The 26,656-nt window shown below is 49.2% G+C and overlaps 2 protein-coding genes across 2 annotated transcripts; both read right to left on the reverse strand.

The window, feature by feature from the left end:
• Positions 1-3,038: 3,038 nt before the first annotated feature.
• LOC120679510 (protein unc-13 homolog) lies at positions 3,039-8,578 on the reverse strand. The gene is made up of 5 exons (XM_039961120.1): positions 8,076-8,578; positions 5,913-6,782; positions 5,159-5,602; positions 4,538-4,730; positions 3,039-4,468 (listed from the first exon to the last, which is right to left on the reverse strand). Exons 1-5 carry the CDS (start codon positions 8,433-8,435, stop codon positions 3,546-3,548), a joined length of 2,790 nt encoding a protein of 929 aa, XP_039817054.1. The 5' UTR covers positions 8,436-8,578; the 3' UTR covers positions 3,039-3,545.
• Positions 8,579-15,860: 7,282 nt separating this feature from the next.
• Positions 15,861-26,404, reverse strand: LOC120679511 (putative chloride channel-like protein CLC-g). The gene is made up of 7 exons (XM_039961121.1): positions 26,169-26,404; positions 25,824-26,024; positions 25,441-25,618; positions 18,053-18,315; positions 17,682-17,960; positions 16,423-17,566; positions 15,861-16,331 (listed from the first exon to the last, which is right to left on the reverse strand). The coding sequence occupies exons 1-7, from the start codon at positions 26,324-26,326 to the stop codon at positions 16,164-16,166; spliced, it is 2,391 nt and encodes a 796-aa protein (XP_039817055.1). The 5' UTR covers positions 26,327-26,404; the 3' UTR covers positions 15,861-16,163.
• Between the last annotated feature and the right edge of the window lie 252 nt (positions 26,405-26,656).

The raw sequence follows: 26,656 nt of genomic DNA on the forward strand, positions 1-26,656 counted from the left end.
TCTGACCGGTATGTCTGACCGGTCTAGGAGGAGTCCGAGTCAAATAAGGATTTTTGTAGACCTAGATCTGTAATAGGGATTCCTCGTGGGATAAGTCCACCCCACCCTATAAATATAAAGGGTCACGGCCGATTGAGGATATCCAATCGAACAAAATCAATACAAACACTACTTTCTATCCTTTTTACCTTTTCTCCAAACCCTAGCTTTTCCAACCTCCATCTGCTATTTTTCCTTCGTCTCCGCGACGTCTGAAGACGTTATAGGTGGCCTGCCAATCCTAGAACAACCCTACGTGTGCCTACCCTGACGGGGTCCCTCCCGGGTTAGCGTTCGTAGGCTATCGCCGATTCTCATCGGTGACCGGTCTGACCGGTCCCATAGACCGGTCTGATTGCTCCACGCAGGAAGAGCTGTATCGAGCTTTTTCTCGCGCCGCACGATCTAGTGCATTCGTGTGTTGATCCGTAAAAGACGTCAACACATCAAGAATGACATAGATGCCCCTCTGCCCCTCTTTACCAGCCGTACCGTTGAAGAGCGGCTGGGCCACTGGTACTACGGGCCCGGCAAGAAAGAGAAGAGGCTCGCCGGCCTGCTCGCTGCTATCATTCACCTGAAAGGGATAGGCGTCGCCAATGATGGCGTCATCTGCGCCAAGCGCAGGCTGCCCCATTGATGGCTCGGAGACTGCCGATGTACCGGATGATAGCCGGCGCGGAGTGGGAAGGTACGGACATCTCATTGGAGGAGTTGGCCAACTCCGAGATCTAGCAACGCCTCGGGAGACATCCGGGAAGCGGCATGTGGAGTACCTGATCGAGGGGCACTAGCCGATGCGACATGAGGAGGGTTACCTGGACCTGGTGAGATGTTCGACTCCATTTCTTTGTGCTTTCCTCGTTTCCCTGATTTCGACGTTGATTTGGGTTCCGACAACCACAGTCGAGGTTCGAACCTTTTCGTTATTCCCCCGCACAACTGTCTGAGGACGCGGTTAGGCATGTTGCCTAACGCATCGCTGCCGAGGCGGCAAAGAAGAAGAACGACTGGAAGGCGAAGAATCAGGCGAGGCTCGACCGGCGCGGCCGCAGCTGGAGCTCGGACGAGGAGGAGGCCACAGAAAATGACGACGACGACGATAGTGCTGATGATGGCGGGTGCCAGGATGCAATGGGGGATGAGTTCTGGGAGGACCTGGTGAAAGAGAATGAGGATGTTGCTTGCGCCCCCAACTCCGGGGTGGTGATACCTGTCGGAGCCCCCGGGAACAAGGATCATCCACGCTACATCAGACCACAGGGATGGAGGATCACAGGAAACGGGGATGTGATGACCCGGTGTCGCAGTACTAAAGCTCTACTATTTGTACCAGCATCCAGCCGATACTAAATGAACATGGGGCCATTTAGTACCGGCCGCTGACTCCAGCCGGTACCAAATGGTCGCTAGCCGTTGCGCGCCGGTGTCAGTGGCGCTCTTTAATGCCGGCTGGTACTAATCGGCTCCATGGAGCACTGTAGCTTAGGTTCGATATTAAATGAGCATGTTAGTACCGGACCAAAGCATGTCCTGTACTAACGGCCGCGGACGACCGTTTTCTAGCAGTGGAGAATAATCTTGGTTGACGCTATTTTTTTCACAATTTCATCACACACTCACTTTACTTTATGTCATGTTACAAACCTAGAAAACAACATGCAACATGCCTTCATCAGGTCAAGAGAAAAGCTAATACGATCTCGTATGAAGAAACTCATGTTACATCTGACATATCTCAGTACCAACACGATTTGTCCTTAGAGTTCAATCTGACCGTTAAAATCATGAAAGGTAGGTAGATCTAATTGGACGACTTTTTAGCTATTTTTTTCTATCGTTAAAAATAAAATTTATATAATATATATTTGGGTAAAGTCTATTTTTGACCATCCAACTGTCACCTAAGTTTGATTTTGGTCATCCAAATCCAAGACCAGGTATTCTTGGCCATAACCTATCAAAATTGTTCATATTTGGCCATCAGACGGTTTTGTTAGGTGGTTTTGGGTGAGGTGGATACCCTATGGCGATGGGCCCCCCTATCAGCATTCCTCTCTCTTTCTTCTATCTCATCCTCTCCTCTCTCCCTTTCTTGCTCCTGCTACACTGCCGGCAGGGCAAGCTCGAGCTCCGCTATGAGCGCTCTTCTTCTGTGGGATCTTCAGCACAGCGGGCGCAGAGGAACATCGGGCCGTCCTCCTCCTCGTCCTCATTGTCGGTGCTGGGGACGCGCTACTAAGCGCAGAGGAGAAGTTCGCGGCGGGGAGGTCGTGGTGGCATAGCTGGTGGTTGAGAGGAAGATGGAGGCGGCGGCGAGGCCGGTTTCGGCGGGTCATGGGCGGGGTGGTAGCCAGCACTGGTGTCCGAGCGAGCTCGAGCTCCACCGCGGGCTAGCACCGCTGGGCCAGTGAGCTAGGCTCTACCACGGGCCAGCGCGACCAGCCGAGCGAGCTGTAGAGGTAGAGGGGAGGGTGGCGGGGCGGTGCAATGTGAGAATAGAGTGAGAGGACCAGAGAGGAGAGAGAGGGGGGGGGGGAGAGAAGAGAGAAGAGAGGAGTGGAGTGGAGAGCCGACAGGTAGGCCACCGCCCGCCACGTAACGTCTATGTCAGCAAAACCACCAGCACGTGCATGTCACCCAAACCAACCAGCAAAACCATCCGATGACCAAATATGAATGATTTTGATAGTTTAATGACCAAGAATACCCAGTTTTGGAGTTGGATGATCAAAATCGAACTCAGGTGATAGCTGGATGGCCAAAAATGAATCTATATATTTCTCCTATCACCTCTTAGGAGGTAATATGTACTAATAACCGTCCAGATCTATTTAAATGGATAGTTCAGTCATTTCAGAGTAGTATAGCAAAAAAAAAACCCGTATTTGCCTAATTGGTTAAGCTTCTGCTTCTTTTTAGAATAACAATTAATTCAAATTTCTAAAGATTGTACCCCTTGTCCTCCAAGTAAAGACAGAAAAAGTGCACAACTTAACTTGGTTGTAGGTGAGTAGGTCCTGGTTAAATACAAATACATTTTCAATCACATATAGAAATTACATGAGTTTTCTTATTGATTGTAGTATCACACAAATCTACACATGTGCCATATTTTTCTCTATAATCAAATGCAAATATAATAGCCAAGTAAGCATGTGCATACATACACATTCTGCACTCTTATGTCGTATAGATGCTATTGAATACACCGAATGCAGAAAGATCCAGGACCAGCAGGAACAAAGGACCCGGACATTGATCATCAAATCAAGCTGTAAGACCCACTATGTCTGAATCAACAGCACCCTAGATTGCCGCAGGAAAAACTCAGCAGAACCCAATCTCTACTCTGAATCCACCAAATCTGCCAATTCAGACTTCATAATACTTTACTTGCATGCATATGTTTCTATCCTTCACAAGGAGGCACTACAGTGTAATTCACCACACCTCTTATTTGTAAGCTGCAAACATACACAATAGGCTGTACTTTTTTGCAGAAATCAAAGTGTCTTTGGTAGATCATATGCTTTCTTGAGGAACTTTGTAGCTGCCTCTTCATTTCGATAGCACAAAATACGTAATATCGTGTTGGGGTGATCTGGGCTCCAATGGGGAGGCACCGGAGGCATGGGGAACCTAGATTTTGTTGTACATTCATATGATTCAGAATAAAAAATTGCCTTCTTGAATCGTTCAATGAGGGTCTCAGTATCTGTCTGCAGGAGTGGTAGAATGCTTTTAACCTCGAAGGAAGCCTTGGCAACTAATTCCTCCGGCAGGCCGTCACTGTATGTTAAATACAAGCCTCGGAGGGCTCTGAAGTCGTCCTCTATTATCTGATAGTCCTGACAACAGAAAGCACGTGTCGGTCCACCAGCTAGAAGCACCAACAGAAAGGCATCAAATGAGGCTTTCATCAATGCAGTTATCAGACGGTTTCGCACTTTGATATGCACTGTGGAAGATACAAGCCTAAGGATGGGACCTAGCTCTTTTAACAAAGGCAGTATCCTGTTTGATGCAGGGCTACCAACATAGAGAGTATCCATAAGAACATGACTCAGATCATTGAATATCACCATATATGCAGTTGTCTCACACAGCTGCCGGATTCCTTCTTGGCAATCTGCCTGGGATAGCTCAAAGTTGATGTTCAGTTCACCAGCAACATCAGGTTGAGCAGCATTTCGCAAGCATGCTTTTATCTTCATATCCAGGTTTTTTAACCCATTTTGGATGTAGTGGAGGGTATTTATTCGAAAACATAGACCAGGAAGACTAGAGGCTTCATTTCTAGTTGTTGATCCAACTTGTGATCCTCGCTTCACAGGAAATTGTTGTTTTTCATTTTTCTTGAATAATTTGGATCCAACATCACACCTTGTTAGATGAGGTAGCTGAGGAAATACAGTGCTCTGTGTTCCTGCAAATTAATTCTAAATGAAGTCACCAACATTATTATGCGCTAGAACTGTCTTCACAATATACTTACCACAGCCAGATTTCACTTTAGAGACATAATAATGTAGAAATTTATCAAGTCCAGCTGTCAGATCAGAAAGCAGAGTAGAGTGCATTGGTATAGACAACTCAAAAAATGCATCAAAAGTCTCCTCAATTAACTGCAGCATCTCCACAGAAGAGGGAGCAAAACTGTCCCTGTTATTATCCATTGGGTTCCAAGTCTGCATAGCAATTCAAAAAATTAATGAGCCATTATATAAAGTTCTGAGTTTCTAGCTAAAATGTTACATAAATATTTTGAAACATTGCAGGCTCTTTTTTATGTTTTTTGTCAGTCTTTGAGGGGATTGCTGAGAAGGATGAAGCATGAGTGCCCAAAATAGCAGATCACTTGGAGTCAGGAATCAAGGGCTCACATATTAAACTTCTGATGTGTAGTAACTAGTGCCTCATATTCATCATTAAACTTGGAGTTATTGTTGATAAAAATCAATGCAACAAATCAACATGCCCAAGCATGCAACAGTAACAACAATTGAAAATGCAGTTTTACTTTCAATATGCTGTGAAGTCTTAGAAGTAAATAAGATGTCAAGGTTATTGCTATGCATAATAGGTAATATATTGGAGCAAAGAAAAACAAGGGCACCTCCTGCTCTAACTTCTGGTCAGCGCATCCTTTAAATTTGTCTATTTGTTCTTTTACCCATGCTTTCACCAGATTAGCCATTACAGTTCCAGCTTCATAAGGTGGCATTTGTTTTACCAATGACTTGCCTCCATCAGCAATGTCCATAGAATCTTCAATAGCAATATGAATTAGATCCTTTTCTAACTTGTCAGCCGCCTTAAGAACTTGAACTGTATCTGGTGTGAGCTCTGTAAGCCCAGCAGTAAATTGTTTCAGCTCATTTTCGAAGCAAGCATGAAGGGTTGCAACCGCGACACCAGCAGCAAGGGGGTGCCATTTCTTCAATATTGGAGTGTATACATTTTTCTCCTTAATAGCAAGGTCCCTTGTTTTCTTTGCCAGAAATGACAGGGCAGGCCTATGGTTCCTTGATGACTGCTTTGAAGCTCCCTCTTCCATTGTCTGTATGAATCAACACTACACAAAGAATAAGCACTGGTACAAGTGTTTAAAGTTAAATATATTAATAAAGCACTTCATAATGTTGTCATAAATAGGTGCAAACAAGTTGAAAGAAGCAATTTTCAGACAGTTATCAGCAGCACGCGGTGTATAAGGTTGCAGCCATGCTTTACAGAATCTGGCAACATTTTGTGAAATACGACAGAAAATAGTTAAAAAGGAAAAAAAAGGAAAGAGGTTTGAATTTCAAAATATCCATATTTAAACAGTGAAACAACTGAGCAAAACAGTCATCCTGTTTGGAACTTACTTGAGCAAAAGCAGAGCGAAGTGATGAGTGTATATAGGTTTCAATCCTGCTGCGCATAACATCAATATCTCCCTTCACTCCACTATGGTATTCATAAGACATATCTTGATTTTCAACAAGAATCTTTGCACTTGAGATTCCTATTGAAACAATATATTGCAGGGAATAAATATTACCAGTATTGAAAGTTTCATGGTACACAAGCAGCCTTTTCTCGGTCCAGCCCATTATCGAGTTTAAAGTGGAGCCCAATACATCAGAATAATCTGGGTCTTTTGTTATTTTTGCATCTTTTGCAATTTCAACTAATAGATTCTCCGTAGCACAAAGCAAATCATTATTTGCTTGGCCCAACATGACAAAATGGTTGAACAATGCCCAGGTAAAGTAAAGGTTGTGGAGCATTTGATTGACTCCAAAAATAGGCCAAGTTTTCTTTAACAGCTCCATTGTTTCATCAATCTCTTGTACAATAGAGCCTTCCTCAACATCAAAGCAAGCTTCTACCAACATCTTGTAGATATGGAGATTCAGTGGGAAGCCATCTGCCCAGTGACACTCGTCAGAGGTTTCATCAAGGGATCTACATGCAAGGGACATGACAGCACTGCGTAGCCTTATCATGGACTCAGAGTTCCTCCCAGTTTCAAGTTTCCCATCATATGCTTCATGTATTATTTGCCGCATTCTTTTCGCAGAAATGCTTGATTTCTTTAAAGGAACAAGAGGGTGGACAAGCAAACCAGCCTCGAGAAGCTTGAAATTCCTAGTTTGCCAAGCCTCGTACTCGAGAGGGTCCAGGAAATCTGATGCTTTACACTTCTGCAGGAACTCTAAGGGCCAAACCATAGATTCTGCAGGTCTGCCAAGCTGTTTGAAGGGAGAAAAAAAGGTGAAAATGAACTTATATTTTGTGCCTCTATGTGTACACAACAGAAATACGGTTCAGTAAATTCTAGATAATTAAGTGCAGGACTCTGAAAGCAATAGTGACCCACCAATGACTATCAGGTAATTTACTTTCCTAGAATGCTTCATTCTTGCTGAAGCTTGGCAAATGAGAGAAAAGGTAAAGGGAAGGATGCCAAATTTCTAGATATGCCAAATTTGAACTGCATAATAAGAATTGGACTACTCACTGACTAGGAGTAACATAATAAGAAAATCTACACGGTGCAATAAATCACCAAGAAAAAAGACTGATTATTTCCATTATTTATAAGCTGAATGGACACCCCTGGCTGGCATGGTATACTTTTATATTATATCTTTCTTTGCCAACTTAGCTCTACATTGCTGAATCACACATGCCCTAGGCTGTGTTTAGATCACTTTGCATTTTGCATTTTTGGAAGGGAATCTTCAACATTTGAAGTATTAAATGTCGACTAATCACAAAACTAATTACAAATCTCGTCTGTAAACTACGAGACGAATCTAATGAGCCTAATTAATCCATCATTAAAACATGTTTACTATAGCAATTTAGTGTCTAATCACGTCCTAATTAGTCTCATTAGATTTGTCTTGCGATTTACAGTCTATTTGTATAATGCGATTTATTTTTCGACTACATTTAGTACACCATGCAAGCGATTTACAAAAATTTTGCATTTTGCGTTTTGGGATCTAGGATTTAAACAGGGCCCTAATATGATAGGACAGAAACATTCCTCTCACTGTTGAATCACACACGTTCAAGTACAGAAAGGACAGATCAAGATAATTAAGCAAACGTTCAAGGACAGCGTACAAAGCAAGTACAAATTAACTATGTAATTGAGGCCAGGGCGGCATTACAAAAGTCGCACAGAGTCATCAGAAAAAAATGCAGATACGCCATTACTGGCTACAGCAGACAAATGCTGAACACTGAACAGAATCTTCTCCCTTTTCTAGTTCCAGGAAGGGGATTAGGGGAAAACAGAGCATTTGCTCCGACTGAGCTTGCAACCTCAAGCACAAAAAAAAAACAAATATCCAAGCCAAGAACCAGTGATCCCACGAACACGGAATCGGTACTTGAAACCACTGGCCTGACACACTACCAACCGCACGGAACTGCCCCGAACCAGCCGACACGGCAACAACCAAGAAAAAAAATGCAACATTTGATGAAGCAATGAAGCTGGACGGTCCCTTTCAAGAAGCCGAGATCCTAACCTGTCCGGCGGCGACGCGGAGCAGCGCCCGGCGGATCCTCGCGTCGGCCTGCTCCGTGACCCCCATCCGCGCCCGCACCAGCTCCAGAACCGCCGCTGTCCCGCCACTGGAGGACGGCGAGGACCCGAGCCCGAAGGCCCCCTTCGTCTTGGTAGCCGCCGCCGCGGACTGAGGAATGTAGGTGAGGGGCTTGGCGGCGGTGACCCGGGAGGCTGCGACGAGCAGCTCGTAGGCGGTGGCGCGGAGGTCGGCGTCGGAGAGGGCCACGCCGAGGTCGGGGAGTGGGGACGGCAGCGGCGGAGCTGTGGTGGCCGCGGCGGGGTCACTGGAGCGGGAGGAGTCGCGGTAGAGGCGCGCCATTGCCGCTGCTTTTTTTCTCTGCGATTTGTTTTCCCCTTCTTTCAGAGCAGTTTTGGCGCGAGTTTAGCGCGACTTTGCTTCGTTTGGGGATGATAATCCCTTTTGATTTGTCAGCTTAACTGACAAAAGCTACACCAGCTCACCTAACAAATTTTATTGTTTTTTTTTCTTTTCTTTCATGCATTATCATCCCCAACAGTGATGTAGCATTTTATAGACTCTAAACGCTTCATGATTTCTAATTGGGACTTAGGCCAAAGTTTTTGTGTGGAAAGTATGGTTTGGTGAAATATTATGGGTGAGATGTGAGCAGAAGGGTCACACGGGAGGGTAGTTGCCGACGGTTTTTGATGGACCAAGGCGACCATCACACATGATGCTCCTCTCAAGTTTCAATGCAAGCGGCAGGAACATAAAAGTTGAGAAGGTGAATGGCCATTTCATTTCAGAACTCTAGCTCAGTGCATTCATCTAGAAAGCTTCATGTCTTTCTTCTCTAGATCGAGGTCGATGGAGCTGATGGCAACAGAAGGAACATGGTGGTGGCACTGGCCGATGTGGTTCCCTACAAATTGATACCGAAATATTATGTTATGGGTGACCTGGCGAAATCCATCATCCATGCTACCAATCCCGTCAACTAAAACATGAATCTGTGGCGAGGCTCCATGAGCAGCTCCAAAATCGGCTCCAAGCGGAGCTCTGCCAAACAGTCATTTTGAGACCAGCTCTAGATCCGGAGCTGGCGCTAGAGTCCCTCGTGGCTTACACAAGCAACAAGGAGCCGAGAAAATGAGGCTCCGCGCGGCTCCAGCACTTGCCCACCTTCCGGTCATCCACCTTTTCCCCTGAACTTGGCCATAATAACTACGATTTTGCCACTCCTCTACCCTTCCAAGCCCCCATGGAAAGAAAAAAAATGCAGACTCCTCCATCCATCCCCCCCCCTCCCACACGATACAGCAGAACCCATGAATCCTCTCCCGCGACCGCCGACGGCGACGTGCAAGAAGGGCAGCCCGATCACCGGAATCGGCGGATATGCTCCAGCGGAGGGTCCCTGTACGAGGCGGGGGCGGATGACACCCAAGGGATGACGGCGCTGGGGAGGAGATGCACGCAACCGCTGGCAGGAGGCCGAGCGGCAGCCGAGAGCTGGGAGACGGCGTCCATGGGGAGGAGGTGGCCGGCGGCGTCCATGGGTAGGAGGTGGTCGCATGGTGTGGCCTGCGGGGTTGGGGAGGAGGTGGCTGGCAGCAGCTATGGCGGGGGCCGCATGGAGGAGGTGGCCGACCGGCGGCCGCGGGCAAGGGTCGTGAGGAGGACGGGGTGAGGCGGCCGAGGGTGCTTGGAAGGAGGAAGAAGCGACATGAGGGAGATAAGGAGGAAAGAGAAAGAGGGAAAGAAAAATAAAAAGAAATGGAAAAAAGGAAAATAGAAAATAGAAAAAGAAGGGTATTATGGACATTTTACCTTTATTGTGTATTTTAAACAATCTGGAGAAGCCGTTATGCCAAATATTTTTCAAAACGGCTCCAACTCCACCAGAGAAGCCGCTCCACCAAAAGAGCCAGAACCGGAGCCCTGCCAAACAACCCTAAACAACCCTAAGTTTGACAGATCTGCATGAACCTCGTCCATCCTCGTGATGTTTGTGCAGTAGCTCCAGTGCAATCAGAAACAAAGAGGCTGGAAGGTGAACGGCATCACATGCATTCCGGAAGGCTTGCACCAAAGTTTTTTGGATTACACAGTACTCGCACCGTCGCTGCTGCTGGAGTTGTTGTTCTACTCGCCGACTGACTCAAGACTCCCTAAAGTTCCGTGTTCAAGTTCCAAATAAGGTTTTCTTTTTCCTGAAATTCAGTTGCAGACAATATAGCGCCCCCAACACGTTTCTACTCATTTGGTTCAAACTATGAGACATCTATCCAACTTAGCTTTCTTGAGAATGAGAAATGAAGGCTACATATCGGCCCATAAATCATAGACACAAGAAATGTCTCCTAACGTATCCCCAAGCATTGTAAAATTTCTCTAAAAATAATTATCATGAAAACAAACACAAAAATTGTAAAATAATATAAAAGTGAAAATGAAAATGATTTGAACACCCTTTCTCAATATTTTTAGAGAGTCATAACTCATTTGTCCTAACCCTTAAATCATAACCTAACAACATGAATTCATAGGACTATGAATAGTTTCTTGGATGGTGGGATTATTGTCTAAATTTTTAGTACTATAAATGAGATACATGTCATGGATGGATGATTATTTGGATTGACATCTTAACAACTTACAAAAACAGCAAAAGAAGAGAACTAGAACAGAAGAAGAGGGGAAGGGCAAACCAGCGAAATAGTTCGGTTGCATACTATACAATAGCTTTGATGTAGATGTGGGTGCTGCCGATGAACTAGGGTTAAGGGTTTCGGTAGCATAACTATGATCCACGACTTCGCCCTCAGTCAAGATTCGCACTTGATATGCAATATTGCACAATAGATCATTTGTACGTTTATTTGAATCAACAATCTTATCTCCTATGAAGGATGCAATTTTTTTTAACCGGATCAGTAGATGGAGTGCTTACATCGCTTGTCGCTGTAGATGGGAATGTTGGCCTGATGAATTCTTGCTTCTAGAACCAGATGGAGTCTTCTTGAAGCATGAACGAAATCTCCTCGTGGCTTCTTCTTGCTCTTTCTTGAGTTGAGCCTCGAATTGCTGGCGCTGCTCCTAAGGCATGTCCTCGTCATGGAAGCGTCTCCCTTATCACCGGTCATAGATGCCGATGTGGACTCCTTCCCCAGCGGAGTCTACAAAAAATATGTTGACTCGAATTTGGTCGACACACAAGTGCTAGAATGTGCGAATCACAACGATCAATCACTAACGAAGTTCTCTGCGCCAACCGGGCAGACCACGTGGCTCAACCGGTCAGACCGGTCCATCAAGGGACGATGCAAAACCTAGAACAATGAGCTTGGGAGGGACCTCATTGGAGCTCGCGGAACTAGGGTTGTCCTGGAGTCGCCAGACCACCTAGAATGTCCTTAAACACCTTATAGACTCAAATTACACAGGCCTAGACTGATCTGATCGGTCAAGCCTACTGGTCAGACCGGTTGGCCCAAGCTGACTGTCGGCCTTTGAGTACCGGACGGTCCGCATGTTCGGACGTCCGAACTCCCTGACCTTCAAACTCCGCTGTAACACGCCAGAATGTTTGGATGTCTGAACATTTGGCGGTCTGTCCGCCCTTGAGCATCGGGCGATCCGTATGTTCGGATGCCCGATCATCTTGATCTTCGAGCTCCCAAGCCAGAATGTTGGGATGTTCGAACATCTGGCGGACTGTCCGCCCTTGAGTACCTGAAGGTCCGCATGTTCGCATGTCCGATCCCGACGTTCCACTGTGCCCAAGCTAGAACGTCCGGATGTCCGAACATCTAACTGGTGAACGGTCCGTCTGTGAAAACCGGACGGTCTGCGCCTTTGTATTCTTCAAGGACCAGGTTCGGATGTCCGAACATCTGACTGGCGGACGGTCCGCTTTTAAAAATCGGATGATCCGCGCCTTCGACCGGTTACACCGTCTAGGAATACCGGTCGGACCGGCTCGTTCAGCCTGTTCTGACCAAGTGCCAATTTTTTGTGTCAACAGGTTGATATGCAGCAAAAGATATGAGGGGATACACCGGACATGCAAGATAAATCTTGGATATGGATCATGTGGAGAACCATCAGATGCAGTGTGACACGAAACTGTACCTTCTGCTTGCCGACAATGTACATGAACTTTAACTTCCATGTCCAAGAGAAATTTATGCCACGCTCAAAATTTGGGCATTTCCCAGAATACTTTTTTTAGGTAACCAGAATACTTGTTTCACTCTGTTTTCCTAACGCGTCTCATTCTCAGCACTCATCCATGCATTACTTATCATAGACTGGGAGCTTTGTACACGTATGGACCGTGGTGAAACTACTGTTAAAGGCATGCTGCGATGTACATTTGTAGAAGAGGGTGTGCACCCAGAGCTTAGGAGCTGGACGAACCAGGATTCTGAGGACGCTTCCGGTTATATGAACAGGAGCTCATAATGGTGTATCTATGTTGCCGTTCTCGATTCACATGTTTCTAACTTTTACACGAAAGGCTAACATAAATAAAGAATATTTCACGGACTTGATGTCCATAGAACATTAGCCAGACACAGTGTCCATCAGGCCATCTGTAGAGCCAGATGCTACTAGCTTTACTATCCACTCTGCTCATCAGCTCATCGCAGAAGGTAGATATATGATGCAACATTATTGTTTTGATGTTCCCTTGTTTACATAAGCCAGGGTCATCATGAAAGCTGATGGTCTGAAGTGGTGGATCACAGTGGTGTATGGACCACAAACGGATGCGGGCCTACCTAATTTAGGGTCGACTCTAGGGAGAGCTTCTTAGGGTCGATCTTCAAACCGTTTTTCTCTTCCTTTTTTAGTTATTCTTTTATCTTTTTTTGACAACAATGTTTTTGGAGAAACTTTTGAAGGAAATATTTTGAAGAGAATGGAAAACTTTGATGAGAAAAAGTTTGAAAGCGAAAATTTTGAGAAAAATTGAAAAAAAATTGAAGAAAAAACTTTTCCATCCAAATAATGAAAAAGTTTTGTATAAAACTTTTGCATCCAAAAATCAAAACAAAAAAGGGGGAAAATGCCGCTACGGGCTGAGAGCTCGCCGCCGCCGGGGAGCATGCTGCTGCGCCGCATGCAGAGCTCTCGCCCCGGGAAGCCTGCCGCCACGCAGCTCCGCTCCACCTTGCTGCGCCTCCTCCTCCCCGCCCTCCACCCCCCCCCCTCACTGTTGCTTCTACTGCCGCTGCTCTATGCCAACTCCCCGTGACATTGAGGAAGAGAACGGGAAAGGAGCTGCAGGAGGAATGGGAAAAGAAACGACAGGATGAGAGCCGGATTGAGATTCAATGACATTCCCAGGTAACATTCCCTGTGACATTGAGTCACTGACGTGTAGGACCCACATGGGTCCGGAGTACGTGGATCCCATACGTCAGCGACTCAATGTTATGAGAATATCACTGTGGCAATGTCACTGAATCTGCGTAGCCTACGCCCTCTCGAGAGGAAAGAGAATGGGGTGAAATGAGAAAATGAACGAGTGGATGAGAGTGGACGTAAGAAGGATAAAATAGTTGTGGCGCCCATGCATGTGATGGGTGAGGGGAGAGAGCTGTCGGATCGATCGTGCACTATCAAACTTCTGGTCGACGGTAAAATTATCATTGGCAACGGACGCGGACAATCTCCTGTTCCTCCAGGAACTTAAGGACACAGCGACACCGACGCATGAGCGCTGGTTTGTGTTGGGAGACTTCAACCTCATTTACCAAGCAGTGGACAAAATCGTCGGCACTTTTTAGCATCGATCCTCTGTTTTCCGTTTCGCGGCTGGGACAGCCGCGTTTTTGTACCTGTTAAACCTCTTTTTTTTACTCTTTTAATTGAAAGGCAGATCTCCTGCCATTAGGAAAAAGAACTTCTGGCATACATGTACCACGACAATGAACTAGCGTCATCATCGTCACCCATCATCGTCACCCATCACTTCTTTTTTTAGTTACATTTTTATTTATTTATTTTTTAGATAAAGGATGAAACATCCGGCCTCTACATCCGTAGACATACACAGCCCAATTATTACACAAAACTAAAAAAAAGAAAAACTTTAGTACATGAAGATCAGTACTAAAGAATGCCTACAGCCACACTCACAATAGAGTTCACTCTTCACCGTCATGGCATGGTGCTCAATCAATTTGCTAATAAACTAGCAAGCACACAATCCAAGATAATTGACGGAGAGAACTCCAACTCGAAGTTGCCGCCATACAACAACATCTTGTGGTCTTGTTTGACAGAACGAGCTTCATCTCGACGAGGCTCCCTAGGGGTCTTCTATGACGGGTTGGTAAGCAAGAATTATGACCATCGCCGTCTTGATTTCCCAACCACAGGCCAATCCGAAGAAGAAAGCTATAAGATCATCACCTATATCTCCAAGACGATCGCTCCTGAGAGAATGCGACGCTAAACATGCCACCGATGTACATCCACAGTTGGGATAGGCTTTCATTTGTAGATCCGACACAGCAGGGACAACACCCCATAGAGGTGAAAATTGTTGTCACTTGCCTCATGACGTGAAGGGAAGATCACAGCAGCAACTGACAAATCATCATTAAACGATCTTCAGTTACTTGACCTAAGATTCGGCCACCTCAGGCAGATGCAATTGCCACCGAGGAGCCCGAATCTGCAGGCCAGATTCTTCGGGGACAGAATCGGAGTGTGGCAGCAACGTGAAGAAAGACACCCCAATAGCCTGCCTCTTCAATATGTCACGCACGAGGAAGACCCGATCTGTCCCACCGGAGGAACGGCGGCCATCGTCGTTGACCCACCGTCTTCAATCTTTGCACAAGCAGCAAAAAAATCATGGCCTGCGCGAAGGACTGCTGAGGTGCCCGACTAGGATGCGCACCGCCGCACCGAGGTGCTCCACGACACCAGAAAAGTGGCGCCATCGGAGAAGCGCCGGCGCCGGTTACCGCGTCCAGATCCGGCTGAGATGGTGCCAGATAAGTGGCCTCCTCTTGTAAAAGGGACTGCGCGGCAGCAGGGCAGAGAGCTCGAGGAGGGAGTGAGGGGCGGAGTCCTGTGCGACGGGAAAGGCCATCGCGTTTGAGCTGCCGCCGAGGAGGCGGGGTCAGGCAGGCGCGAAGTGCCGCCGCTGCCGTTGATGCCGCGAGATCCGTCACTGCGGAAGACCCCGATGCCGCCGTCCTTGCCGCAGTGCGGACCTGTCGCCCCGCAGAACGACGCCGCCATCGGGGGGGGGGGGGCGCACACCGCCGTGATGGGCACACTCGCAGCCAGGGCAAGACCCGCCTGCCGCCGCCAAGGCCGAAGGCCGGCAACGCCGGAACCAGCCAGGAGCGGCCGTCGGAGCAGCGCGCGGATCCGGCCACCACAAGGGCGGATCTGGCCGCCGGCCACCTCCAGGGTGCAAGGAGGAAGGAAGCACGGGGAACAAATGATGAGCTGCCGCGGCTGCGCCTGGTAGCAGATCGACCAGCTGGGCCGCAAGATCCGGCCTCGGCAGCCCTGGATCTGGCCACACCGGCGCCGGCGACGCCCGCCCCAAGGAGCTCCCTACGTCCCCCGCGGCGACCGCGCCCGCTGGGAGAAGAGGGAGGAGAAAGCAGCCCCGCCGCTGCCGTCCTTGCGAGCTGCGCGGGCTTCCGGCGGCAGGCTCCGGCGACGGCACAACGATGGGGAGAGGAAGGCGGGGGCGGGGGCGGCGGCGCTGCCCGTGTCGTCCACAATTCTGTGAGACGCAGTATCAACCTATCAACCTGGTTTTGTGATTGTGAAGAATGAAATGTCATCTCGTTCATAATGATGGATTCTTACAATATGAAAGTAATATGAGCAATATGGATTGTCCTAGCTTCTATGCTACATCCTTGCAATATGAGCATCTCTTCCTTGTGTGTTGATGTTGGAGTTTCCTAATAGTATGCGATTAATATATGTACCTTCTTGTCCTTGTATGCAGCGAAATAAAGATATATAAAATTATGACACAAAGACAAGGTTTCCTTTGCTTTGTACAAGAGCATCCTGCTGCCAGCAGCGATGTATTGTTCAGCCGCTATTGGCGATCCACTCGAGGAGGGAGCGGAAGTACTTGGCCGCGGCGCCCTTGTGCCACCGGAGCCTCTTCCACCGGCTTCCCACCAGAACTGGGTGCAACCCCAGGATGTGTTCCGGCATGAAGTCATGCCTCGTCAAGATGCCGACCACCGGCGACCTCTGCAATATTAATAGCCACGCAACATATTAATTAATTAGCCTCACCACCAAACTAATTAATAACCATTATAATATATAGTTAACTACTTACGTCGCAGGCCTTGGGCACGACAAGGAGGTGGCGCAGCCCGACTTCCCGGAACAGCACGAGCGCCTTCGCCAGTGACATGGTCTCCACCACCGTGTACGGCGACGTGTTGGTGAATGGGTGAAGGTCCACGTACATCTCCATCTCCTCCGACGAGAGCTGCACGTCGGCGATGGTGTCGCCGATGGTGTCCTGCTTCCCGGACCCTCGCTTGTCGAAGTCCTCCGGCAGGAACCTCGCCGCCACGTACTCTTTCGGGTACCGCTCCGGCGCCGCCAGGAACTCCCTCTTCTTCAGCAGCACCAGGAGATGCGCGCGCAGCACCAGCCCGTACAGAACCGGCGCCGGCGCGAAGGGCGGCTCGTCGACGACGGGGAACGCGTGGTGCCCCGTCGTGCGGAGCGTGTGCACGACGTTCCCGACCTTCTCCACGCCGCCGAGGCTCCGCAGCGGCCCGGCCACGACGTCGCCGACGGCGAGCTGCCGCATGTACGGCTCGGCGTGCCCGTCGAGGTGGGGCAGCCCCTTGAGCTGCAGGATGAGGTCGTAGATGCTGGAGTTGAAGGAGTCGGCGACCGTCTTGGAGATGAGGAGCACGAGCATGACCAGCGGCAGGAGGAGCAGGTTGTTGGTGAGCTCGAGGATTATGACGCACACGGACACCGTCATCCGGATTGTTCCCCCGAGGAAGGAGGCCGAGCCGAGGATGGCGACGAGGCCGTGGTCGAGGCCGGAGTGGCGGCCGAGCAGCATGGCGACGAGGCGCCCGTACGTGGCGCCGGTGAGGATGATGGGGACGAACAGCCCCGACGGCGCGACCACGCCGTAGCTGAGCACGCCGAGACCGTACGACGCCACGAAGAAGGTGACCATGGAGCCCGGGTGGTAGACGTCGCTGGTGCCGGTGGAGTAGAGGTTGCGGATGGCGTCGTCGTTGATGTTGAGGAAAAGGCTGGCCAGGTCGTTGTAGTGGCCGGGAGGGCAGTGGAACCGCCGGAAACGGTTCAGCGCGTGGCAGGTGCCGTCTGCTGGAGTCCCCTTCGTGGGGCACGGCCGGCATGGCGCGAGCCACGGCAGGCCGAAGATGCAGCACGACGTTAGCATAGAGACGGTGGCCGCCAACATTAGCTTGTGTGCTCCGCCTCTCCTGCAAATAAATTACATTATTAGTTAGAAAAACAGAGCTTAATTAGTTATAAAACATGGAAAAAGAAGAAGAGATGTATAGGAACGCGAATTGGTGATGTGTAGAACATGCATACTCATTGATCATGTTGTAGACTCGTAGAACCTTCATCATGAGGAAGTTGTAGAGGGCCCCAAGGAGTGCGCCGGTGACGCCGATGATGACGACGATGGGGATGTCCTTGAGGTGGTAGGTCATAAGGTTGTCGAAAACCGTGCTCACGTCGTACATGATAAGCCCGCCCTGGCCAAAGACCCCGCATCTCCCGGACCCGCAAAGCTCGATGAATAGCCGCAGGACGACCGCCACCACCGCCGTCGTGAAGAAGGATCGCCAGATCAGCGCGCTCCGCCACCTGACAAATTAAAGGACATGGATTCTTCTTCAGTCCTGGCTCAAAGTGGTTGCCAGAACAACTAGATAGGATTAGAGTTCTTCGTTCTTTACCATGATGAGAGGGACTCGAGGGCGAAGAGCACACCGCCCACCGGCGCACGGAACGCGGCCGCGACACCAGCGCCGGCGCCGATGGTCACGAGGTCACGGCGGTCACGGTCATTCTTGAAGTAGCGTAGCCAGCGGCAGGTGAGGCCGTACTTGCGTGAGCCTCCCTGCCCGAAGATCGCAGCGATGCACGCCCCGGTGTGAACCATTGGTCCTGCTTTGCCAACATGCAAAGAGGACGATACGGCGGCAATGTTCCCTGCTATCTGCACACGACAGCATCACGGCAGTTTTTAAAAACAAATACTACATATTTGTTTCCATCGCCGCTGGTGTGGCCAGGCCAAGCCTTCCTTGACTACTGCCTGGTCAACTTCTACTCTCTAGCCCTTGCTGCCAGGTGTGAGTGCTCCACGCTGCTCTAGCTAACATGGCCCCGCTGTGGGTGTCCCCTACCAGGCTGCAGTCTACTCAAGTATGGACCAGCACCAAGTACCCCGGCAATGGATCCGCACCACCTTAAACTATTAGCGTGGTTTTCTCCCTAGGTCTACTCAAGTGGTGGAAGAGGTCTTGTTGATTTTCAGGCATGTCATTGCCGCCTTCATCCTCACCCTTGTAGACCTCCGTCATAGGTCGCCACACCTCACCTTCTTCTCCGACACTGCCGCTGTCAGGAATCCTTCAACTATTCAAATGCCGTGCTACCGGTTGTCTGCAGCCTCCACCATGTTTAGGTTGTGATTCTAGCCCACCTGCGACTTCCAACCCAAGCCTGGTTTCTGGAGCCTTGCACCACTCTGGTGACTACAGGAACCAAGATGGTTCGCCCAACCAGAGATTGAGCTGGTGCAGCCTGGAGCGCTGGGCCATGTTCCTTTAATGGACTCTTGTCCGGGCAGTGACACTACTGATGGTGACCCTGCGTCCACCATGAGGCATATGCAAGTTGTGATCCATCCTTAGTGCCACTTGCCAATCCTAGCCTGCAGCTAGTCCATGCAGACATTCCAAGTTGGTGGGGGCAGGGGGAGGGGGAGGAGGGGATATCCTCCTACTCACGGCGATGAAGCGATCTTCCCTACCCTCTCTCCCTCGGTTGACACTCCTCCCACTACGACGATTGCATGGCATGTCTTTTCTCCTTCCTTTGCCAACGCCGCTCATTCGCCCAACCTCGGCCCCCAACCGTCATCCACCACTGCCACCGCAATCCTCACCGTCGCTCCCTCACACACTAGACTAGGTCACGATGCTTTCACTTCCTGGCCCTTGATCACTGGTGCATCGCTGAAACCCTATCCACTGTCGCTGCTGCTGGTCCATTGGTTACTGCAAGAAAGAGTGCAAGAAATGCCCCCCCCCCCCCCCCCCTTCCCTAAGCGAGGTACTCTCCCTGCTTCTCCCCCATGTATCAGGTCCATAGCATTGCCTAGCAGCGGTGATGACCCTTTGTCCTCTTCCTCTAGGGCCTCTCTGGTGGGGAAGCGTTCCAACTCGGCACCTCCTCATCTTTTTGCTGGGTGCTGCATGAAGCTACCCTCGCGCCTATTGCGCTGGCATCCATGGAGGCGCCGATCGGCAAGGCCCTGCCGCCTTCCCATCTGGCCGATGCTACCATTGCTGGCATCGCGGTGCCACCCCGTGCAAGTGCAACTAGCATCGGTGATGCTTCGCCGCCACCTGCGACTGCGATTTTGCCCAATTTTGATGACCTGGAGATCCTGAACCACCCTGGTCATGTGGACTTCTACTTTACAAATATCCGCACAAGCTGCTTCCTAATGTGGGGTTGACCCGATGCCGACCAATGTGGGGTTCGTCATCTTGCATGCTTTGCTCCAGTAGGGCTGCATTCAAAGGGTCCACCTCGCCGCTTCCTAATGAGGTTTCATTCTCACCATCTTTGAGAATGAACAAGCAAGGGAGCAAGCATTCCTGGCGGCCCTCTTCCTTTGTCTTCAACACATATCTTCCTCAAGCGATATGAAGAGACTGGCAATCCCTTCTAGTTCAAGCATGAGGCTAACATCGCCATCTCCATCACCGATTACCCACCTGAGCATTGGGTTCGCTCGCGAATTGTGGCAACAGTTGGTCCTCTGGCTAGCCCACACTACCTAGACCCTATCAGTATCTCTGGTATGGTCTTCTCTGTGGTCCTCATCATTGTCAAAGCTAAGAATGTGGAAGACATTCCCCTTGAAGAGAACCTAAAGAACCATAATATCCTGGGCTTTGTCACCATGGTAGACATTTTGCATGTGGAGGACATTGGCATTGATGGTGAGAAGATGCCAATGAGGGTCCACCTAATCCTAGTCTTGAAGTTGATCTTCTCAGGGGCTCCGCTAGCAGATCTTTTGGCACTGCATCTGAAAGTGATCGGGTGCTCTAACCTAAGAGGGGGAGGGGGTGAATTAGGTACTAATAAAAAACTTGACATAGGGCTCCAACTAGTTTGCACAAAACTTAAACTAATTCAAGCTATCTAGATGTGCAACTAGGTTGTTCTAGTGTGAAACTCCTATCCCAAAAGAGTTATGCACCCTATAGCCTTTTCTAACAAGAAACTATTCTATGAAAGTAAAGGCACAAATGTTGGAAGTATTAAATGCGGAAGGTTAAAGAGCGGGATAGGAGATAGCAAACTCTTGACGCGGGTGTTTATCCCGTGGTTCGGTTAGCCACAAAGGCACACCTACATCCTCATTGTTGTAGCACTCACTAAGAGTATTGCTACTCGGCCACCAAGTTTTTCGGTGAACACAATCACGGTCACCTTGGCTCCGGGTTCCACTAAGGAGCTTCTCCACAAAGGATGGGGGTCTCCACGTCCCCCGCACAAAGTGTCGTCGCCGCTCCACACCAAGTCGGAGGGTCGATGACGTTGCCGGCGAGCTTCAAAGCTCCAAGTGCCGGCGCAGCAAGCTTTTGTTTTGGTTCACTAGAGAACCACAGCACAAAGGCTCAAGGCCTTGCAATCACACTCACTAAGAGCTATTCTAGCACTCACACTTTACAAGCTAGTGCTAAAAGCTAAGGATATGATCTTGATGCTCTTGTATGGCTTGGAGATGTTCTTGGGTGTGTGTGGGATGTCCAGCAACTCCAGCAATCTTCAAATGGCCGGGGTGAGGCGTATATATAGGCCACCAAGTCTTGTAGCCGTTGCTCCAACGGTCAGCAGAAAATCTGCGTATCATCGGATGAACCGATGCTTCTGGCTGGGGTAGCGTCGGTTCATCTGGTCACTCATAACCCGAAGTAGCCGTTGAACTCCTGACAGCTGACGTCATTACACCGATGGTATGCACCGATGCTTCACCGGTTCAACCGGTGCTGAAAACTTGGCTCTTGCGCGACTTGCCTCGTCTCTGGAACACAGTACGCCCAATGCACCGATGCCCCTTTTTGAACCATCGGTTCATCCGGTGCCTATTAGCTGACTTGGCTTCAATTTCCTTCTGCACCAAAATACCATGGCGTCGGTTCTTCCGACAATCATCGGATGCACCGATGCTCATGCGTTGGTTCTTCCGGTGCTACCGACCCCCGTCCGTTAACCGGGTAGCGGAACCCCCGTAGGGGCGGCCCTTCGGGCCTAACTTTGCCTATCTTCTTTTTATCATCACTTGAACCTAAAAGCCTGAGAATGATCATCTTAACAATCATATTAGTCCAAGTGTTGTGTGTGTCATCAATCGGCAAAACAATATATTGAAATATGGCATGAGAGGCCATTTTCGCTACAGCATCCCAATCTGGGCCCTAGCCATGGTGTGGTCCTATTTGGGCAAGCCGTCCTAGCTGATATCGTGCCTGTGCCAATTCCCAACCTGGAATTCAACTTGGGGCGCCACATCTGGTGATGTGATCGGTCCTTTTGTACCTAGGGTGGTGGAGTTTCCAATTCCACCCCTTGATGACATTCCAGTTCCCATGTCGATGGTCATGAACTGCGCGTATCTACTGCTCATCATACTCAGGAATGATCCTGATCTTAGGGTGTGTGCCTCCCCAATGCTCACAAGACTGCTTGTGTCGAGTACAGGCTATGGAAAGGCTTCTTGGTCATCAAGGTGGTTGACGAGGAGGGGAATGCGGCCCTCTTCCGCACCCCACTACAACCTTTCCACGACAACACCCCATGTCGCAAGGGCATGCTCGTCGTCAACCACTGCGCCGCTATAGTGGGATTCCACCATGAAGATGGATTCCACCATGAAGTGGCTCAGGTTAGTCCTTTTGAGCGCCGCACCACACATCTCGCGAAATATTGTTCTTCTGGAGTTTGCTGGTGTCCGAACACCCGGGAATGCTATGTACAGCCGCAAACTAAAATGGGAAGAGAAGTCCGTTGTCGCATTCAAAGCCTGCTTGCTTGCCTTCCTGAGTATAGCACCATAGCTGAGGCAAGCCTCGCCTCGGAACACATGCTACCCAGTGGCAGCAAGTCGATGGTGGACGGGTTACTGTCACGCTGACCTCAGGATTCCTACCAAGCGGCTGCAGCGGCGTGGTACGAGAGGGGGCCCGGGGTAGGGCAACAAAATGTGAGTCAAGGGAGGCGACCCAACTTTGGGAGCGCTAACATTACGCAACCATGAACTCTTTGACCTAGGCATCAAAAGCAAGCGGCAGGCAGGAAAGGTATGTTAACCCTCTAAACGAGTCCCTGACTCATCACGAAGCTTGGGACTAGACGACACATTGTGTCCACTCGTACAAACACAATGGAACCCGTTGGCGAGCAGGGTAGAGATTGCGAGGTGCAACAAAAGCTAGAGCCTCTCCCCCGCTCTCCGAGCCGCAAATAAAAAGGCATGAGGGCTACTGACGGGTACACGTACCACAGAAACCGCAAGGAAGGCTCTTTCCGGGCTGAGCCACATAGGCCAAGCAGCCCAACAAGAAAAGCCCCGTAGTCAGTGATGAAAGAAGCCAGGGCCCCTGGAGCCGACTGGGGTCCAACATCTCGACCGGTTGCCAGGCAAAGACACTCTAAGGCCGTGTTTAGTTAAAAAATCAAAATTCCAAATTTTTTTTTCCGGCACCTGCATGGAGACTTAAATCTAGACGAAATAAAAAACACATTGCGACTGCTGTCTGTAAATGGTGAGACGAATCTAATGAACCTAATTAGGCTGTAATTAGATGCTAAATTGCTACAGTAATGCTACAGTAAATAACCTCTAATGACGGATTAATTAGGCTCGCTGGATTCGTCTCGCGATTTATAGACGAGTTCTGTAATTATTTTTATAATTAGTCTATGTTTAGTACTTCAAATGTAGAAAGATGCCTTTTCAAAAATTTTACAACACGCAATTAAACACGGCCTAAGAGCGACTAGTAAAGTCGCTTGCTCACCAGCGACTCACGCGCCACCTCATCCAGAGTCATCCAGCAGTTGTGGCGGGCCCCACTTCAATCAATGCGATTTTCTGGTACAAGGAGAGGCAGCAGCCAATTGCAACTGCATGCATCGCTTGCGCCCGCTTTGAGCAGGCGATTCGGGAGACGGCAGCTTCATTCTCTCTCCAGTTTTCTCCCTCCTCCATGTTGGAATAAGCTGAGGTGGATGTGTGAGTCGCCTGCTGATTCACCCTCATTATAATTGCTCTAATGGAGGGCATCCAAATGCAGCCAGGGCAATTTGATGCGCACGCCGGGGCATGTGCTTCGCCTGAAAACCAGGGACGGAGGCGCCAGCTATAAACCGAGGGTTCGGTGCTTGTGCCCCTTGTTGGTCAGGCTTTCATGACCACACCTGGCCTCCGTCTACGCCACTTGCCAACAGCCTGTTAGGACAACGGGACGAGGTGCCCCAATGATACGCCCTGTAGAAAATCCTAGCGTGAGGAGGCGTGTCGCGAAACTCGATCCCACCATGCATGGCCCTCGGTACGGGAACGAGCGATCCGACTACCCGACCGTGGTCGGAGCGCTGACTAGGATGCGAGGGCCACCAAGCGTGCCTCCGCATATTGAGGCCACCCGTACGATGACCTTTCCCACGCCATGTCCTGCGATGGAGTTGGCGAACAAGATTGAAGCCACGCTGGGCACTGTGGCTGACTTATGGCACAGTGTCGGGCATCAGGACGTGACAGAACACGACACCTTATGGGGATCTAGCTAGAACATGTGTAGTGCTCCCAATTTCATCCATGGGATGTCAACCCCGGAGGATGAGGGACCCTTTTCTCTCACTGTAGCCCGGCCCGAGCCTATAAAAGGAGAGCCGGACCTTAAGCTGAACTCTCTCTCGACTTTCATGCAGGTGCATACTTGCAAGCACCTCGTTGTAAGCTCCATTGGACTTAGGGCTTCTACCGCAAGTAACGAGAATTCCCACCCCCATTGGACTTTGGGCTTGTGCCTGAACATGTATGAACTCTTAGCATCTTGAGGGTTAGCCATCGAGCCACGGGTAAGCGTGACGTACATTTACTGGCCGGTGTACAAAACATGGACAATATATATTTTAGATACTTAATTACATGATTGGTTGCACTATTTATTTATTTATTTATATACTTAATTAAAATATAGCTTGGGTACATATAAATAAAACTAAATTTGGAAAAATAGCGAAAAACTCTTTAGTATCGGTTGGTCTTCTCAACCAGTACTAAATAGGTCTTTTAAGTACCGGTTGAGAGTTTTAGTCGCGGTTGCTTAGTACAAGTACTATAATTCCTTTTTCAACCGGTGCTATAAGCACTTTTTCTAGTAGTGGAGCCGTGGAGGCAAGGAAGCGCTGGCCCCTTGCCTTGTTTATCACCCCCTATATATCCTCATTGCCCACCCTTTGAATTATGTTCTTTTGTTGTCGATAAAATATTTAGCTAGTCCGGATCAGTTTGTTTTTGCTGATTTCATTAGGAAGATACTAATGGAGACCCGTTACTGTATAGTCCAAGACTCGTGTACTGTTCCCCATTCGCTGAAAGTTGTTCGGTTACATTTCACTTTCAGTGAGACAAAGATCCGAATATTATATATCTGCAATAATTGATTCATATTGTCCTCTATCTCGGCCAACAAGAACATTTTTGGATAAAGTAAACAGATACTAGCTGACATGATGGACCCAGGACAACATAAAAGAAGGCCCGAGTACCAATCATTAGTGATGCCGTGTGAACAAAAAGAGTTTCATATGCCCCCCAGTATTAGTAGTAGTCCCTCAGCAGAAATGTCAATTTATTATTATCCCGTGTATTTTTTTGAAGTTTTTTTTTATCGTGTACCATCATGCAATTGAAGGAATAATTGATGATGTCCTCTATCAGCAAACAATATTCAGGCGCAGAGCTGGCAGCAGTGAGGGGACCACGTGGCAGGAAGTGAAAGAGACGGTGAGCTGGAGGATAGGAACGCACCTTGACAGCGAGGGTCCGCATCGAGAAGATGTTCGGCGCGTCCACGCCGTTGAGGTAGGCCTTCACCTCTGGGATGCCAGAACCGCCGGCCGCCGGCGACACGAAGGCCGTTATCGATGACGCGAACAGCAGGAACACCATGTTGCAGCCGGCGAACAACCAGAAGGCTGTCCAATAGCTGCTCCACCACGAGAAAATTCATTTGAAAGTTGAACAAAATTTTGCCAAAATGACACATGATTGTGATCAACTTAACGTGTTCAATAATAGGTGGACCATGGACACTGCAGAGAATGTAAAGTGAAGGGCCAATCGTTCTTCGCATTCAGCAAACCCGGCCGGAACCAGAAGAAAAAGGCAGCGAATTGAAATGGCCGCCGCACCTGGCGGATTCCATGAGCGCGGACACGGCGTCGTGCTTGAACCCGGAGACGTTCTCGACGGCGAGGTTGATCACGAAGCCGACGATCCCGGTGAGGATACCGATGGCGAAGCAGAAGGTCCATTTGAGCACCACGTACCGCACCTTGTCAACCTTGGACCTCGTCCTCCAGTTCTGGTCGAACAAGTCGTTCTCTATTATTCTGTGAACAAAGATGAACGAAGCCAAAAGAAATTTTGATTTACGACACAGCAATGGACAGATTGTAGAGTGATAAAAACATCGGTATGCCAACTGGAGCAATCAGGATCAGACCGTCAGGGACGCGAGCGCAGAGGTTGCTTACTCGTAGTCCAGGCTCTCAATGGGGCACTGGTTGGAGCCGACCATGGCCACCTGGGAGGTGTTGGTGGTGGCGCTGCGGTGGAGGAGGGCCCTGGTGAGGGGCGGCCGTTGCTCCTCCGCCTCCTCTTCCATGTGATGATCCTCCAGCGGCGGTGCCATGGGATGAGGCTGGGACGAGGGAGCGCCGAGGAAGTGGACCAGCAAGGGGAGATGATGAGCGAGGGAGATGACAACAGATGAGGTGGCTTTATTGTGAAGTGGAGACAGATTTGAAGCTCGAAAGGCCTGGTCTATAGACCGAGACAAGGAATTCTTGTTATACTTGCATTAATAATAATGTACAAATCATATATAGTCGCACCTTGCACGATCTATTTTAACAGTTTACAATGTTTATTAGTAGTACTAGCTGTTTTATTGGTTTTCCTTGCAATTTTTGTAACCATGTGTGCTCCAGTTTATTCCAACCATATGGGTGGGGTTGACAAG

Source organism: Panicum virgatum, chromosome 6N (assembly GCF_016808335.1).
Source record: "Panicum virgatum strain AP13 chromosome 6N, P.virgatum_v5, whole genome shotgun sequence".
Classification (NCBI taxonomy): Eukaryota; Viridiplantae; Streptophyta; class Magnoliopsida; order Poales; family Poaceae; genus Panicum; species Panicum virgatum.

Coding starts and splice junctions, on each gene's coding strand:
- LOC120679510 (XM_039961120.1), bottom strand. CDS start 8,435: ATGGCGCGCCTCTACCGCGACTCCTCCCGCTCCAGTGACCCCGCCGCG. Junction 6,783..8,075: donor TCCGCGTCGCCGCCGGACAG/GTTAGGATCTCG, acceptor CCCTTCAAACAG/CTTGGCAGACCTGCAGAATC. Junction 4,469..4,537: donor TAAAGTGAAATCTGGCTGTG/GTAAGTATATTG, acceptor ATTAATTTGCAG/GAACACAGAGCACTGTATTT.
- LOC120679511 (XM_039961121.1), bottom strand. CDS start 26,326: ATGGCACCGCCGCTGGAGGATCATCACATGGAAGAGGAGGCGGAGGAG. Junction 18,316..25,440: donor TGCGGACCCTCGCTGTCAAG/GTGCGTTCCTAT, acceptor TGTCGTGTGCAG/ATAGCAGGGAACATTGCCGC. Junction 16,332..16,422: donor TCGTGCCCAAGGCCTGCGAC/GTAAGTAGTTAA, acceptor TTAATATTGCAG/AGGTCGCCGGTGGTCGGCAT.